This window comes from Macrotis lagotis, chromosome 2, assembly GCF_037893015.1.
Source record: "Macrotis lagotis isolate mMagLag1 chromosome 2, bilby.v1.9.chrom.fasta, whole genome shotgun sequence".
NCBI lineage: Eukaryota > Metazoa > Chordata > Mammalia > Peramelemorphia > Peramelidae > Macrotis > Macrotis lagotis.
In genome coordinates this window covers 77,262,534-77,278,005 of record NC_133659.1, presented here as the reverse complement: position 1 = coordinate 77,278,005, position 15,472 = coordinate 77,262,534, and the positions used below count along the sequence as shown (strand labels likewise).

Sequence of the window (15,472 nt, the reverse complement as noted above, 5' to 3'; positions counted from 1 at the left end):
GGTATATTTTGAAACACTCATGCATCTACCCTGCTACATAGTCTGAAATTTTACCAGAAAAAACTTCTTGGAGTGAAATGACTCTTTCCACAAGAGTCCCATTACCTAGAAGGAAAGGTAGGGTATAGAGTCACAAATAGGAATTCTGGTGCCTGTGTCAAATTCACTTGGTGAGGGGAGGAGCTCTCTTGGGGTGTAAGATCCTACATCCTTGCTGATCTTGGGTATCCCCTGGAAAAGGTGTGATGTGGGTCTCCAGTTATGATGGCAGTAAGATGCAGTCCCACTGGGGACAGTTATGCTAGGAGAAGGGGCACAGAGGAGGAAATTAAGGCTCAAAGAAGTTCTGTGATTTAACTAAGGTCACAGCTAATTGTCAGAGATAGGACTTGAAGCAAGGTGTTCTTAACTCAAAGTTCAGTCCTCCGGTCCCTTTCTAAGAAAAGGTAGTACTGAATGGAGCACCACACTAGGCAATTCAAAGCAGACAACAGGACAGCCCTATATGCCAGGGAGGCCAGGAGAGGGGACAGTGATAACTGTGTGAGGGCATTCAGAACCTAATCTGTCCACTCCTCCCTTCAAGGGAAGAGGGCAAGGAGGCAGCTGAGAAAAAGCTCTCTTCTCTGATTCTTTGTTCAAACCACAGTCATGGTCAAGGGAGGTTGGACCCAAACTAGATCTGGGATATAAGATTTTTTTTTTAGTTTTTGCAAGGCAATGGGGTTAAGTGGCTTGCCCAAGGCCACACAGCTAGGTAATTATTAAGTGTGCTCTATCCACTGTGCCACCTAGCCACCCCGGGATATAAGATTCTAACTGTGCCACCAACAGACAAGTAGAAAAGTGAGAGATTTAAGTCTCTATTCCTGGAAAGAACCCGGGGTGGGGGCTTGTGGTGGGATATGTTTGGTTCCTGTTCACTCCATGGTGCTTCAAGCATAGAGTGGACAGAGACTTGTTTTTGTCCTTGTTCTATAAAGTATCAATTTCCAGGGAGTTTTCTTCCATAAAATCTAAACTTCAACCCTTGGGTTAGCAAAGTGGACTACCTGTGTCTTCATTTTCCTTAAATCTTGATGAAAAGAGGTATCAACTCTCATTTTATCTCCTAGGAAAAAAATCCCATCATGATTCAGGAGAAAAGAGGAGATTTGGGGTGGGGTGGGGGAAGCACATCAGAAGAATAGCTGTAGGAACCCACCTGCTGTGCCACTGAGGTAGGCACAGAAGCGCCACATTCCCCGAACACTGCCAACACATTTGTAGAGCAACCACTGGTCTGCTGTCTTCCAACTCATCATCTTAGCTAGAAAAAGCTGACAGTGAGAGGATAGTCTCCAACCCCCCCCCCCCCGAAGCTTTGCAAATAGTCAATCTCCTACTTGTGACCAGTCATCTCAAAACCGGGGCCATAGGTTCAAATACTGGAAACAATCATTTCTAGAGCACCTAGGATTTAGGGGTAACTGCCTTGGTAGAGAGGGGTTCATGTACCTAATATATATCTATCTCTATCTCCTCTATCTCTATCTATCTCTATCTCTATCTCTATCTCTATCTCTATCTCTATCTCTATCTCTATCTCTGTCTGTCTCTGTCTTTATCTCTAGCTCTATCTCAATATCTATATATATCTATATACATGTATATAGATATTGACATATATATATATATTTGTGTGTGTGTGTGCACGCACACACACACACACACACACACAGACACACACACACCCATCTCATGAATACCTAGAAATAAAGGGTTGGAATTATCCTTCTCCTTTTCCACATGTTGACAATTTTCCCATTCAAGGTCACCTTTGATATTGATTATCCTTTGATTCCACTTAGATGTACATATGTCAAAAGGGTTGACACCCTGTGACTTAAACTGGCCCTGATTCCTTTAGCTATAATCAGTTAGAGCATGCAGTCTTGGAAAAAAAGTTGAGTGTTGACCTCTTTCTATGAAACAATTTGTCCAAATAAGTTTTTAACTCTGATTGGGCTGATTCAAGAAGTCAGGTCTCCTGCTTCATAAGCTACCAGTAATCTATAGCAAGATTGGAGTCAGGAGTACCTGAGTTCAAATCCAGCCTCAGACACTTAATAATTGCCTAGTCATGTGGCCTTGGGCAAGCCACTTAACCCCATTGCCTTGCAAAAAAAAAACTAAATTAAAAAAGATATTAATCTTTATCTTCTCTCATGAAGACAGGGGCCCTCATGTGTCATCTGCTTTGGTTTCTATCGTAAAACAACACTGGAATTTTCCCCTTGGACTTCTGTCTCCTGTCCCTTGTACTCACTTGATTGAAGCTTCAATCTTCAAGAAATTGTTCAATCTTGAATCTCTTACCAATGAAAGTTCAATTTTCTTTTCCGGACATTCAGTGCCTTCCATGAATTGATTCCTCACTACTTAGCCTTTTATCATATCATATTTCTCATCTCTGTGTACTGTATTATCTAGTCAAGTTACAACATTCTGTTTTTTAAACATGCCCTTTGCTTTTCCATCTTTGTTCATGCTAGGTCTAGGACTGGAGTATCTTCCCTAAAATGAATTGCCTATTAGATTCCTACCCATTCTTGAGTAGTTCCACTTAAATATACCTTCCTCATAAAACTTATTTGCGTTTTCCTTTCTATAATGATCTGAACCCTTTTGCCTTCAATTAAATGGCTTTTTTTGGTATCCTCCTAGTGGACTAAACCATACATTATTGTTCATTAAATTTTGGGGGTTTGCATCTTGTACACCTGCATGAATATAAATTCCTTAAGGGAAAAAACTTTATGCCCGCTAGACTTTGTATGATATGATATAATTTAATATAATTTAATATAATACAATACAATATAATATAATAAATATAATATAATATGGTATGATATGATATGATATGATTAATTATTACATTAATATAATTATATTAATATATATTATTATATTTAATTATTAATATATTAATATATTAATAATATTAATTAATATAATTAATATATTAATATATTAAATATTAATATATAATATATTATATTAATATAATTAATACATTAATATAATGTAATTAATATAATATGATATGATATAATGTGATGCGATGTGATATGATATATGATATAATGTGATGTGATATGATATAATATGATATATGATATGATGTGATATGATATGATATGATATAATAAATATAGTTGTATAATGCTCCAGACAGAATTGATTGTTTAAAAGTTGTTTAGTTGAATTGAAATTGAATTGTGCTCACCACCCTCCGGGGATCTGATGAAGCCGATGAGTTCTTTACAGAGCATGTAATGGTAACATAAGGTAGTCTTGCAAAAATAAGGTAATCTGTATTTTTCCAACCATGTCAATAAACCTTTGTACTTGGCAATCTAGAATTCAAGAAGCACAGGAAGAGAGAAGAAAAACAATGGGCACTGGGAATCTCCTCCATCCATCTCAGAATGGGGCAAATGACAATCAATCTGCTCCTTCTCTTCCTGAGTAGCTAGATCTGACCAACATTTGAGAATGGATGCAGAGAGTCCCGATGAGGGCAGCTAGGTGGCACAGTGGATAGAGCACTGGCCCTGGAGTCAGGAGTACCTGGGTTCAAATCCGGTCTCAGACACTTAATAATTACCTAGCTGTGTGGCCTTGGGCAAGCCACTTAACCCCATTTGCCTTGCAAAAACCTAAAAAATAAAAAGACTTGACGACAGAGTCTAAAGAAAGGAAACTATAGTCTGAGGTTGAGATTGGCAAAGAGGAAGTTGAATTAGGAAGGAAGAGAAATAATGGTTTGAACCCCTACAGTGGTCTTTCATTTTTAAAACCATTTCTCTGAATGTGTTAAAGTTGCTAAAATAGTTCTTATGCAAAGGAAAGAGTTTCTATGTGTTTTCTTTCACATTCCACAAAAAAGGACAGCTTTCTCCTATTAAGCTCCTTCTTAGAAGATAGGGTCTTGATTTTTGTATTCATATGCACAAATATTAGCTCAATACCTAATAAGAAGTAAGTAAATATTTAATAAGGGGTAAGTCAGCCTACTGGCAAGGAACCTCTATATATTAGATGAGTTATTTACTTGGTACAACATTAGTTATTCTACTTCACATGTGCCTTCAATTTGTCTCAAGTTTTGTTCCAATCCTTTCCCTTTTTTCCAGTCTCACTTCAACATAACCCTAAATCCCCCCATATGCCTATTCCAGATAATAGAAGCTAGAGCTTGACTTACCAAAGTACAGGGCAACTCTGGCCATAGGATCCACTCTAAATCATGAACTATATAAATTGGCATTTGACCAAAGACCTGCAAAAGAAAAAGACGTATCCAGTAAGCAGAATATATACAAAATGCCTTCGCTTTATAGAGTAGTATTTGTTCAAGATTACTATTGTGACAGGTAAGACCAAAACACAAACTCGGAAGATGACAACAATGTCAAAACTACTATCTGTTGAAGCCTCAAAAAAATGTGAGTTGGTCTCAGGCTCCCCAAAAAAGAACTAGAAGAGCTCAAAAAGGATTTTAAAGATAAAATAAAAGAGGTAGAGGAAAAATTAAGAAGAGAAATGAGAGTGATGTAAAACATCCTGAAAAAAGAGTCAACAGTTTGTTAATGAAAGAACAAAAAAATGGAAAAAGATATAAAAAAAATTTCATTCAAGAAAATGGTTCCTTAAAATAGTAGAATGGCCAAATGGATAAAGATATACAAAATCCACTGAAAAAAATTCCTTAAAAATTAGGATTGGGTAAGTGGAAGCTAATGACTCTAGGAGACATCAAGAAATAATAAAACAAAATCAAAAGAATGAAAAAAATATAAGAAAATGTGAAATATCTCAGTGAAAAAATACCAAGAAAACTAGAAAATAAATCTTGGAAAGATAATTTAAAAATTAATGGACTTCCTGAAAGCCATGATTAAAAAAAGAGCCTGGTATCATATTTCAAGAAATTATAATAAAAATTGCCCTGATAACCTAGAACCAGATGGTAAAATAGAAGTTGAAAAAAATCCATTGATTACCTGGTGAAAGAGATTCCAAAATGAAAACTCTTAGGAATTTTATCACCAAATTCTGGTGCTCCCAAGTAAAGAAGAAAATTTTAGAAGCAGTCAAAAAGAAACAATTCAATTATCATGGAAACACAGTCAGGACCGTATGACAGAGAAAGAAACAGAAACAGAGAGACAGAGACACAGAGAGAACTAGAGAGAGAGACTAAAAAAAAATAAATGAGACAAATGGATGGGGGAAATACATAGTAATCATAAAATGTGAATGTTATGAACTCACAAAAATGGAAGAAGAGTGGATTAAAAAGCCATAATCCTTCAATTTGTGTTTAAAAGAAGCATATTTGAAGCAGAGACACATACACATAGTAAATAAGTAAAAGGCTGAAGCAGAATCTATAATAATTCAGGTGAAGTAAAAAAAAAAGCAAGGATAGAAATCAAGATCTTGGGCAAAGTAAAAGCAAAAATAGTTCTAGTTAAAAGATAAGGAAATTGCATCTTGCAATAAGGTAGCATAGACAATGAAATGATATCAATATGAAATATATATGCACCAAATGATATATCATCCTAATTTTTTTTTTTAGTTTTTACAAGGCAATGGGGTTAAATGACTTTCCCAAGGCACACAGCAAGGTAATTATTATGTGTCTGAAACCACATTTGAACTGAGGTCCTCCTGACTCTAAGACCGATGTTCTATCCACTGAGCCACCTAGCTTCCCCTAGTATCCTAATTTTTAAAGAAGTTAAATTACAGGAGAAAATGGTAAGACTTTGTTACCTATTGATGCTGCTATTCAATCATTTCAGTCATGATGGACTCTTCAGGACCCCATTTGGATATTTTTTTGACAAAGATACTGGAGTGAGTTGCCATTTCCTTTTCTTATTCATTTTATAGATGAGGAAACTGAAGCATATATGAGTAATGACTTGCCCAAGATTCACATTACTACTAGATATCTGAGGCCATATTTGAACTCAGGTCTGCCTGACTCCAGATCCAATGCTCTATCTATTGAGTTTCAGGAAGAAATGGACAGTAAAATGATTTCACCAGAGGACCTCAACCTTTCCCTCTGAGAACTAGGTAAATCTAACACTCCCCAAAAAGAATAAAGAAGTAGATGAACAGATTTTTAGAAAAGTTCGCTATAATAGAACATTGGAGAAAACTGAATGGGAATAGAAAGGAATATACTTTTTATCAGTGGTTCAAAGCACAAAAATTGACCATGTATTAGGGCATAAACACTTTACAATAAAATGCAGAAAAGCAGAAATATTTAATGTAACCTTTTCAAATCATAATACAATACATATTACATCAAATAAAGGGCCATGAAATGATAGATTAAAAATGAATTTAAAACTAAATCCAACTCTAAAGAATGAACCAAAGAAGGAATCAATTTCATTAAAGAGAATGTCAACAATGAAACACCATATCAAAATTTATGGGATGTAGCCAAGCAATTCTTAGGGGAAAATTTGTATCTGTAAGCCATAATCAGCAAAATAAGAGAAATAGCAGATCATTGGGTTGAATGTGCAGCTAAAAACAACTAGGAAAAGAACAAATGAAAAATCCACAATTAATTGCTAAATTGGAAATCCTGAAAATTAGAGAATACATTAATTAAACAGAAAATAGGAAAACCATTGAATTAATACCAGGAACTGGCTTTATAAAAAAAATAAAATAGATAAATCATTAGTTAATTTAATTTAAAAAAAAGAATGAAACCAAATGAGCTGTATCAAAAATGAAAAGGGTGAATTCATCACCAATGAAGAGAAATTAAAGATACTATTGGGAGCTATTTTGCCCAATTATATGCCAATCAATCTGACTAAGTGAAATGGATGAATATGTACAAAAGATATAAATTGCCCACATTAACAGAAGAGGAAAGAGAATACTTGAATTCTATCTTAGAAAAAGAAATTGGACAACATCAATGAACTCTCTAAGAAAAAAAATTCCTAGAGTAAGGATGGATTCATAAATGAATTCTATCAAATGAATTCTACCTTACCTTAAAAAGCTATGGATTCCAATACTATATAAACTATTTGGAAAAACAGGCAGTTTTTCTTATGACACAAAAATGTTGCTTATTGCTAAAACAGTAAGAAAACTATAGATCTATAACAAACATAGACCAAATTTCTTAATGAATGTTGTTGCAAAAATTTTAAATAAACTACTAGCATAGAGACTACAGCAATATATCACAAGGATCATATATTATCTGTTGAGGTTTATACCAGGAATGCATGACTGGTTCAATATTATGAAAACTATCAGTATAATTGGCTATATCAATCACAAAACCAATAGAAATTATAGAATTATTTTAATAGATGCAGAAAAGATCTCTGACAAAATACAATACCCATTCGTATAAAAAAATACTAGAGATTAGGAACAAATTCAGCTTTCTTTAAAATGTTAATATCTATCTAGCATCTAGCATCATTGGTAAGAATTTTCTGTAATGAAGACAAATTAGAAGCCTTCCCAATAAGATTGAAAGGAAGCAAGAAATGTCCAATATCACCACTATTATTCAATAATGTACCAGAAATGTTAGCTATAGAAATAAGAGAGGGAAAAAGAAATTGAATCAATGAGGAAGCAAAACTATTACTCTTTGCAGATGATATGCTTAAGAGAACCAACTTAAAAACAAGTTAAAATAATTAACAACTTGAGCAAAATTGTGGGTTATAAAATATATTCACATAAATCATCAGTCATAAGTCCAGCAGTAGGAGATAGACAGGAAAATTCCATTTAAATAACTGTAAACAATACAAAATATTAGGAGTCTTCCTTCCAAGACAAACTCAGGAGTTATATAAAATATAATAATAAAATGCTTTTCGTAGAAGTAAAACCAAATCTAAACAATTGGATAAATTGGATAAAGTTATTCATGCATAGGCTGAGCCAACATAATATAAATGACAATTAACCTAAATTTATTTATACAGTGCCATATAAATCAAACTACCAAATTATTTTATAGAACTAGAAAAATGATAAGGTAGTCTAGCAATATCAGATCTAAAAGTATATTATAAAATGGTAATCATCAGAACAATCTGCATTGATTGTGAAATTGTGAATTGTTTCAATCACTCTGGAGAGCAGTTTGGAACTTTGCCCAAAGGGCTATAAAAACGCATATACTTTGATTCAGCAATACCAATACTGTATCTCAAAAAAATAAAAAAGGGGGTTGGGGAAGGATGACCCATTTGTACAACAGTATTTATCATAGCTCTTTTATTGATGACTAAGAATTGGAAGTTGAAGTATGACTGAACAAATTGTGATTTATTATTTTAATGGAATATGATTGTGCTATAGGAAATGACAAGCAAGACTTTCAGAAAAACCTGGAAAGATGTTCATGAATTAATGCAAAGTAAAGTGAATTGAACCAAGAGAACATTGTGTTGATAAATCCAAGACCCAAACTTTTGGGATAAGAACTGATTACTTAATAAAAATTGCTGGGAAATTAGAAAACAATATGGTATCGACCAACATCTCATACCCTCTTACCAAGCTAAGGTCAATTTACATTGAGACACAAAAGGTGATATCATAAGCAAATTGGAATAATTTACCTATTGCTGCTATTGAGCGTTGTTGTTTTGGTCTGTGGTTTCTTTCACACCATGACTAATATAGAGATATATCTTGCATGATTACACGTGTATAATCTATTTCAAATTGCTTACTGTCTCAGGAAAGGGAGAGGGGAGAGAAAGGAGAAAAGGGATAGAATTTGGAATGTAAAAGTTTTTAAAAATGACTATTAAAATAAAAAATTAAATATTGTTTAAAAATGAAAATGACAATAACATTACCAATGAATAAAAAGAAAAGATTCTAAGAACAAATTCCAGTGGAATAATTTTTATGCCAATTAGGAAGTTTCTACAAGCTTTAGGTTGGGATAGTGTGCTCTCTTTAGTATCTTCCCCTCCTGCTGATTCTAACAGGACCAGTTAAAATATGACCAGAGACTTCAAGTTTTAATGTTGGAATTTAATTGTCTTAATAAGAGTAGTTATAGGTTCATAGTGCTTTAAAGTTTGTAAAATGTTTTTCACATATTGTAATTTGATTCTCACAACAACCCCAAGAGATGGGAAAATAGAGGCCAACAAAAATAGATTAACTTTCCCAGGGTCACACAAGCTAATATTTAAGTGTCTGAGGTGTTTTGGAATGTTGAATCCAGGTTTTCTTGGCTCTAAGTTTTAATGCTTTATCCACTGTGCTCTCTTGCCACCAAAAAAAAAAGATCTACATTCACTTCTATCATGAATCATTAAGTCAGATTAAAATACTTTGGTTTGTTTCTCTGTTAGATAAAAGAAATATAATGCGATATGACACAATACAGTATGTTATTATTATTATTATTATTATTATTATTGTGTTGTGTCACATTGTAATAGCAAACATATAGTGCTTATTATGTTCCAATCACCTTCCTAAATCCCTCTTTTTACAAATTTATCTTACTTGATTCTCGCAGCCTTATAAGGTAGGTGTACTTTTATTCCCCATTGTAACAGATGAGAAGATGAGGCAAACAGAAGCAGTGCCATAGCCACAGCTAATAAGGGCCTGAGGCAGGATTTAATATCTGGTCTTTCTGGCTTTTGCTGTACCATCTACACAAGGCTATACTGTTTAATATGCAGCATTTTAAGTTAAGCCCTCAGGAGTTTAGGTTCAGATTCCTAAATGCAATACTTACTGGGAGAGACAGAAATGTGTTGAAAAAATCAGCAAAGACTTCATCTTCCAAAAGTACTATAAGGTTTGTTGAAGCAATGGTATCTATATTGGGAATAAGAAACCAACAAACTAGGCTTACAGTCAATATCCAAGAAATAAGATGGCTAAAAATCTTATCTTTGGAAGGTATCCTAAAGGTCATCTAGTCCCACCTCCCACCCAATGCAGGAGAGATCTCCAGACTATCTGTGACACATGACCTTTCTGTTTTTGCTTAGAAACTTCCATGGTTAAGAACTCACTAGTTCATAAGGCAATTCTTTTTCAAGCAGTTCTAATTGTTGGTTATGTTCTTTCCCCTACTGAGCCAAAGTCTTCCTCCCTGTAACTTCCACCCGAGGCTCCATATTTCCCCTCCAGAGCTACATGGAGTAAGTCAAACCCCTATTTCCCCTTGAACATCTTTCAAATATTTAAAGAAATTTCTGTCTCTACTCTCTAAGTCTTTCCTTTTCAGGATAAGCATCCCTAAAGTCTTCAACTGACATACTTTCTAGACCCTTTAGAATTTCATCTTCGCTTCTGGATGTGCTGAAGGTTTGTCAAACCCTGTCTTAAACTGTGGCTCAACAAACATCTGTGACACCCAGTTGGGAATTTAACTCCTTTGTTCTGCATTTAAAACTCTTCACAATCAACAAGTTATATTTCTACAAAATATTGTACCTTCAAATGTGGAGCGCATAATTTCACATACACTAAAGTCAATGCATCAAGGAGACCTCTGTAAATTCATTAATCTGGTAAACACACTAAAATCACCATATAGTTTTTACATTTAGAGAAATGTATGAGACTCAGAGCAATCATGGGACTAATCAATGGTCACATGGGAAGTATTTTAGATGGGATATGAGACCAGCTCCTATGGATTTCCAGTCAGTATCAAATGCATGATGTCATGCTTCCTCTGAAGTATAGTAAAAACAGAATAATAAACTAGAATAATCATCATCTAACAAAAACGCATTTTATAACTAATGCCTATGGGTCATTAACCTGTGATTTCATTGATGTAGAAAACTCCCAGATGAGCAAGATCCATCTATCAATGAAGGTCAGCATCTTCTCTGCATCTACTAAGAAGGTTGCCTAAAGCAAGAAGTTACATGACTAGCTTAGGGTCAGCTCTCTACCCACTATACTAGGCTACTTATTATAGAATAATTTCTGACATTTTCACTTATGTTTTTTTAATGAATAAATATGAAAAATTTAGATGTGAAGCATATGTGGTTGGTAGATATCAGAGGCAAGACTTGAACTAGGACTTCCTAACTCCAAAGCTGTCCTCTATCCACTGTGCTATACCTAGCCCCTCCCATCATGTATTTAATGAATATATAATGAAAGTGTTATATTTCAAAATGTTCAGGGAGCAACAGGGGAATTCTATTCCAAATGTAATTATCAATAGCAGGAAGGAATTTCTTAGTGGATTAGAAATGATGACAACTTTATGGGGAAATAACTTTGTCATCCTTAGATTTGGAATGAAGAGGTGAAAGTCAGATATGGATGAACAGACATGCACACTAGATTTTTGAAGGGGCAGATTTCAAACTCTTCTGGACAAGGATGGGCAAGGTCAGCCTTGGCAAATTCTACAGGGAAAATGAACCCAGGAGAAAGAGGAAACTCAAGAGTGACATTCTAAAAACTCTGATAAGGAAGCAAAAGGGAAGTTGAGCAAATAGATGTGAACACAGAGGGAACTCAATAGTCAGCTTGGTCTTTAAAAACAGATGCAATTGAGGGAAGCCAAGGGCAAATAACTCAGGAAGAATATCGAAGTGGAACAGTGTTTACTGCAAGAATACCATGAAGAATCCTAATTCTCAGAATGAGTTGTGACCAAGAGAAAAGATAACTATAATAATAACAATGACAGCAAAAATGTTGTCATATTTGGGAAAATAGCAGAATCAAAGAGGAAAACAAAGGTAGCTTAGAGTGGTCGGGTTGCTGGTAATTGATTAACAAGAGGGAATGTGGTTGTTCAGTTGTTATTTTGCTTCCCAAAAGAATAACTTCTGCACTAGAAAGGGCAGGATAATTGAAGGGAGCTAGAACCCAAGATAAATACAGAGATAGTGGAAGAACATGGTCATGAACCTTGGTCAAGTGGAGATCTCTGCCCTGCATGAACTACAGTTTTGGGAACTGAAATAAAGGCAGACTGAGCAGTCAGGAAAAGTCATGGAGACTATGAGAGGTGCCACAGGAATGGAATGAGGCAAATAACATCCTTATATTCAAAAATAGGGAAGGAATAGAATCTGCAAACTCAAGTCACTGAGCTTGATTTCAATTCCTGGCAAAAGTCTAGAATGCATTATTTTTTAAAAAATGGTTATTGATCATCTAGAAAAGAAAGGAACAATAACAATGAGATAGAAATACTTGATAAAGAATTGGTTATGCCAGAATAACTTTATTTATGGTGAAAGAAATGGAGATGGTCGGCTAGGTAGATTTGGGATAGACTGAGCATCACTGCAAAGAGCAGTCAGTAATGATTATCAGATTGGAAAATAGTCTACTTTAACGTATTTAACTGATAACAAAGAGTTTTCTAATCAAATTTTCATATGACTGAAATCTAGGGTGAGAGATGCAGAGAAACAGAAAGATATCTCTGAGAGAGAGAGAGAGAGAGAGAGAGAGAGAGAGAGAGAGAGAGAGAGAGAGAACACCATGGCACTGGGTGATAATTAGGATCCAAAAGATTGGACAAACTGAACCAAATCAAATGCATGAAATGTCAAAGCAATATAGATACTTTAGGCTTGTGCTCAAAATATGGGAATTCACAAAAGAAAGATGGAGAAGGCATAGCTGATAATAATCTGAGCATGTTAGAGGACTACAAACTCAGGATGAAATCATAATAAGGGAGAATAAAAGCTAATTTGGTTTTGTGCTGCTCTGAGATGGGTCTAGTCTCCAGGAATGATGAGATATTAGGTCCTGGCTATTCTGGTTGGCTATATACCACATTTTTTAGGCTGGATTCAACTCTGGTCACCACATTTTTGTATTTCAGAAGGACATCAATAAATTGTAGAACAAGAAGAGCAACCACAATAATGCAGGTCTTGAGTTTATGCCATATAAAGATCAGCCAAAGGAAATGGGGACGTAAAACTTGCCCAAGACCAGGGAAATGTCATGACTGTTTTCAAGTCTAGAGAGGCTGTTGCATGGAAGAAGGATTAGGCATGTTCTTTTCAGATCTCAGAAGCAGAACTAGAAACAACAATTATCATAATTGTTTAAATTTATGTTGTTATAAGTTTCTGTGCTGACCACTTTACAATTTTTATCTTATTTGATCCTCACAAACACCCTGGGAGGGAGATGCTGTTATTAACCTTATTTTACAGTTGAGGAAACTGAGGCAGACAGAGTTTAAGAGCCTTGCCCAGGATCACATGGCAAGGTTCTGAGGTCAGACATGAACTTGAATCTTCTCGACTATAGACCTGGTGCTTTTATCCTTTGTACCACCTATTATTCAAGCAGCCCTCTTTTCTAATCATAACCCTACCAAGAAGTTGCCAAGTGACAAGGTTAGACTTGATGTCTGGGGAAAAAACTTTAGAGGAAGAAGACACCTGATATTGTGAGACTGTGAACTTGTTTTTTAAATAGTTTGACAATTATATTTTCAATATAATTGGTTTCTTTTGTAGCCCTATATATTTTATTTCATTTTCAAAACATCTTTTGAAAAGGGATCCTTAGACTTCACTAGATAACCAAGAGAAATTGTCACATACACATGCAACACAAGCTCAGGAAACCCTTTGTGTCTGATGCTTTTATTCTACAATAAGGGATCCAAAGCTCAGAAAGGGGAATTAATTATATAAGGAATGCTAATGCTAAGACTCAGTTGGACCAGGAGAAGTGGCTGACCCAAGGTCACTGAGGTGGCAGAGTTGGATTTGTGGCAAAATTCCTCCAACTCCACATCCAGAGTTCTTTCATTAACCCCTAGAAGTCTATAAAATGAAATGAGCTCTTTTGAGATCTAGGTTTCTTATTGGATCTATGTAGTTGATTTCTTGTCACCTTATTTTAAAGGAATTCTTATTTGAGGATGGGCCAGACTAGTTGGCCTTGGAGGTCCCTTCCTGTTTGGAGATGCTGCTTCCTTTTCTAAGTTCCTCTTCCCTCCCATTACCCATCTCCATTTTTTCCTCTTTCTCTTGATAGCAATGCCATCCTTCCAGTAACCCAGGTTCATATCCTCAGTCATTTTTCATTCTATATTCTCTCTCAACCTTCTTCTTCCCCATATCCAAACAGGATCCAAGTCCTGTTTATTCCATCTCTTCAATAGCTTTTGCATTGATCTTACACAGTTGGGATCTCTCAGGCTTGGATAGCATTCTTCACCCTTGCATCTAAAAAAACTTGATCTTCCTTTGTTATCCTTGAGGTGAAGTCAAAAAGAAACCCTGGAAACTTCAAAAATTCATTTGTCTATTTCCTAAAAAGCACTCTCAGCAACACTGAAATTACTTCAATTTTAAACTAATGTTAAAAAGATATTTTACTTACAGAACAAGAAGAGAAATTACTTTTATCCAAATCCATACAACATCAAGAAGACTTTCCCATATTCCTTTGGAATGACAGAAATGCCTCATTCCCAAGCAGAAAATTTAAAATCATCTTTCACACTTCCCACATGGCCATATATAGTCCTTGCAGCCTACAGTATCACCCTCTGTATTGGGGTAAATCTATCTTGCGAGAGATATTGAGGCAAATCTATCTTGCGAGAGATATTGAGGCAATCCCTAAAGGTTTAGTTCCATTGTGCTGTTATAGAGGTACACCAATTCAAGGATTCCATGAATTGTTTAGTGTGTTAATTGATCACTGAATCATGTTTCCTGTGGGTCTACAGGAGCAGAAGCAAATGTGACAGAGATTGAACATCTTTTAAATTGTGCTTCTGCTCCTTGGCTCTAAAAGTGGCAAGGGATTTTGATTTCAAGTCTCTACTTTGTATGGGACCACCTTTGGCAAACCCTGGAAAATTAGATCAAGTATTTCAGTGATATCCATTTTACCCATACTTCTAGCCATTTTATTTTCTATTAATATCCTCATTTCCTTCCAATTCTAAGCTCTCATTACTCCTAAAAAATCAAACTTCCTAAAGATCTTTGAAAACTTGTAGTCCTCATTTAGTCATTCAACAAGCATTGATAAAGATCTTACTATTTGATAGGCATTGTGATGAATGTTGGGGATTGAAGAAAAGGCACAAACCATAGTCCCTGCCCTTTAGAAAGCTTACCTTCTAAAGGAGGAGCTGACATTATCAGTAATAACAACAGAGCCAATATTGGGAACAGAGATACTACAAATTATTGCCAATCCTTCAAGGTAGGCAACAGTTTTAACCTCCTCTCCATAAAAAGTGCTTTCTTTGGGGATGACAAGAATAAAATTAATTGAATTTTGCCTTCTTTCCCTTCTGTTTGCCATCCTAAAGTGGAACTACTCAAGTATCCCCAAGAGTCTAGCAACAGAAAGGCAGGGAATAAACAAAGGGCTTGAGGATGATTGGAAAAGC

General features: G+C 35.2%; 1 protein-coding gene across 2 annotated transcripts in view; it reads right to left on the bottom strand.

Annotated features, from left to right (window-relative positions):
* Positions 1-15,472, bottom strand: part of RGSL1 (regulator of G protein signaling like 1) — a 97,091-nt gene that overhangs the window by 62,857 nt on the left and 18,762 nt on the right. For both annotated transcript variants that reach the window (XM_074222189.1, XM_074222191.1), the window contains exons 4-7: positions 9,836-9,918; positions 4,253-4,327; positions 3,272-3,401; positions 1,205-1,309 (exon numbers count right to left, since the gene is read on the bottom strand). In XM_074222189.1, the coding sequence (XP_074078290.1) occupies positions 1,205-1,309; positions 3,272-3,401; positions 4,253-4,327; positions 9,836-9,918 (393 nt within the window). The remainder of the gene's footprint in view (positions 1-1,204; positions 1,310-3,271; positions 3,402-4,252; positions 4,328-9,835; positions 9,919-15,472) is intronic.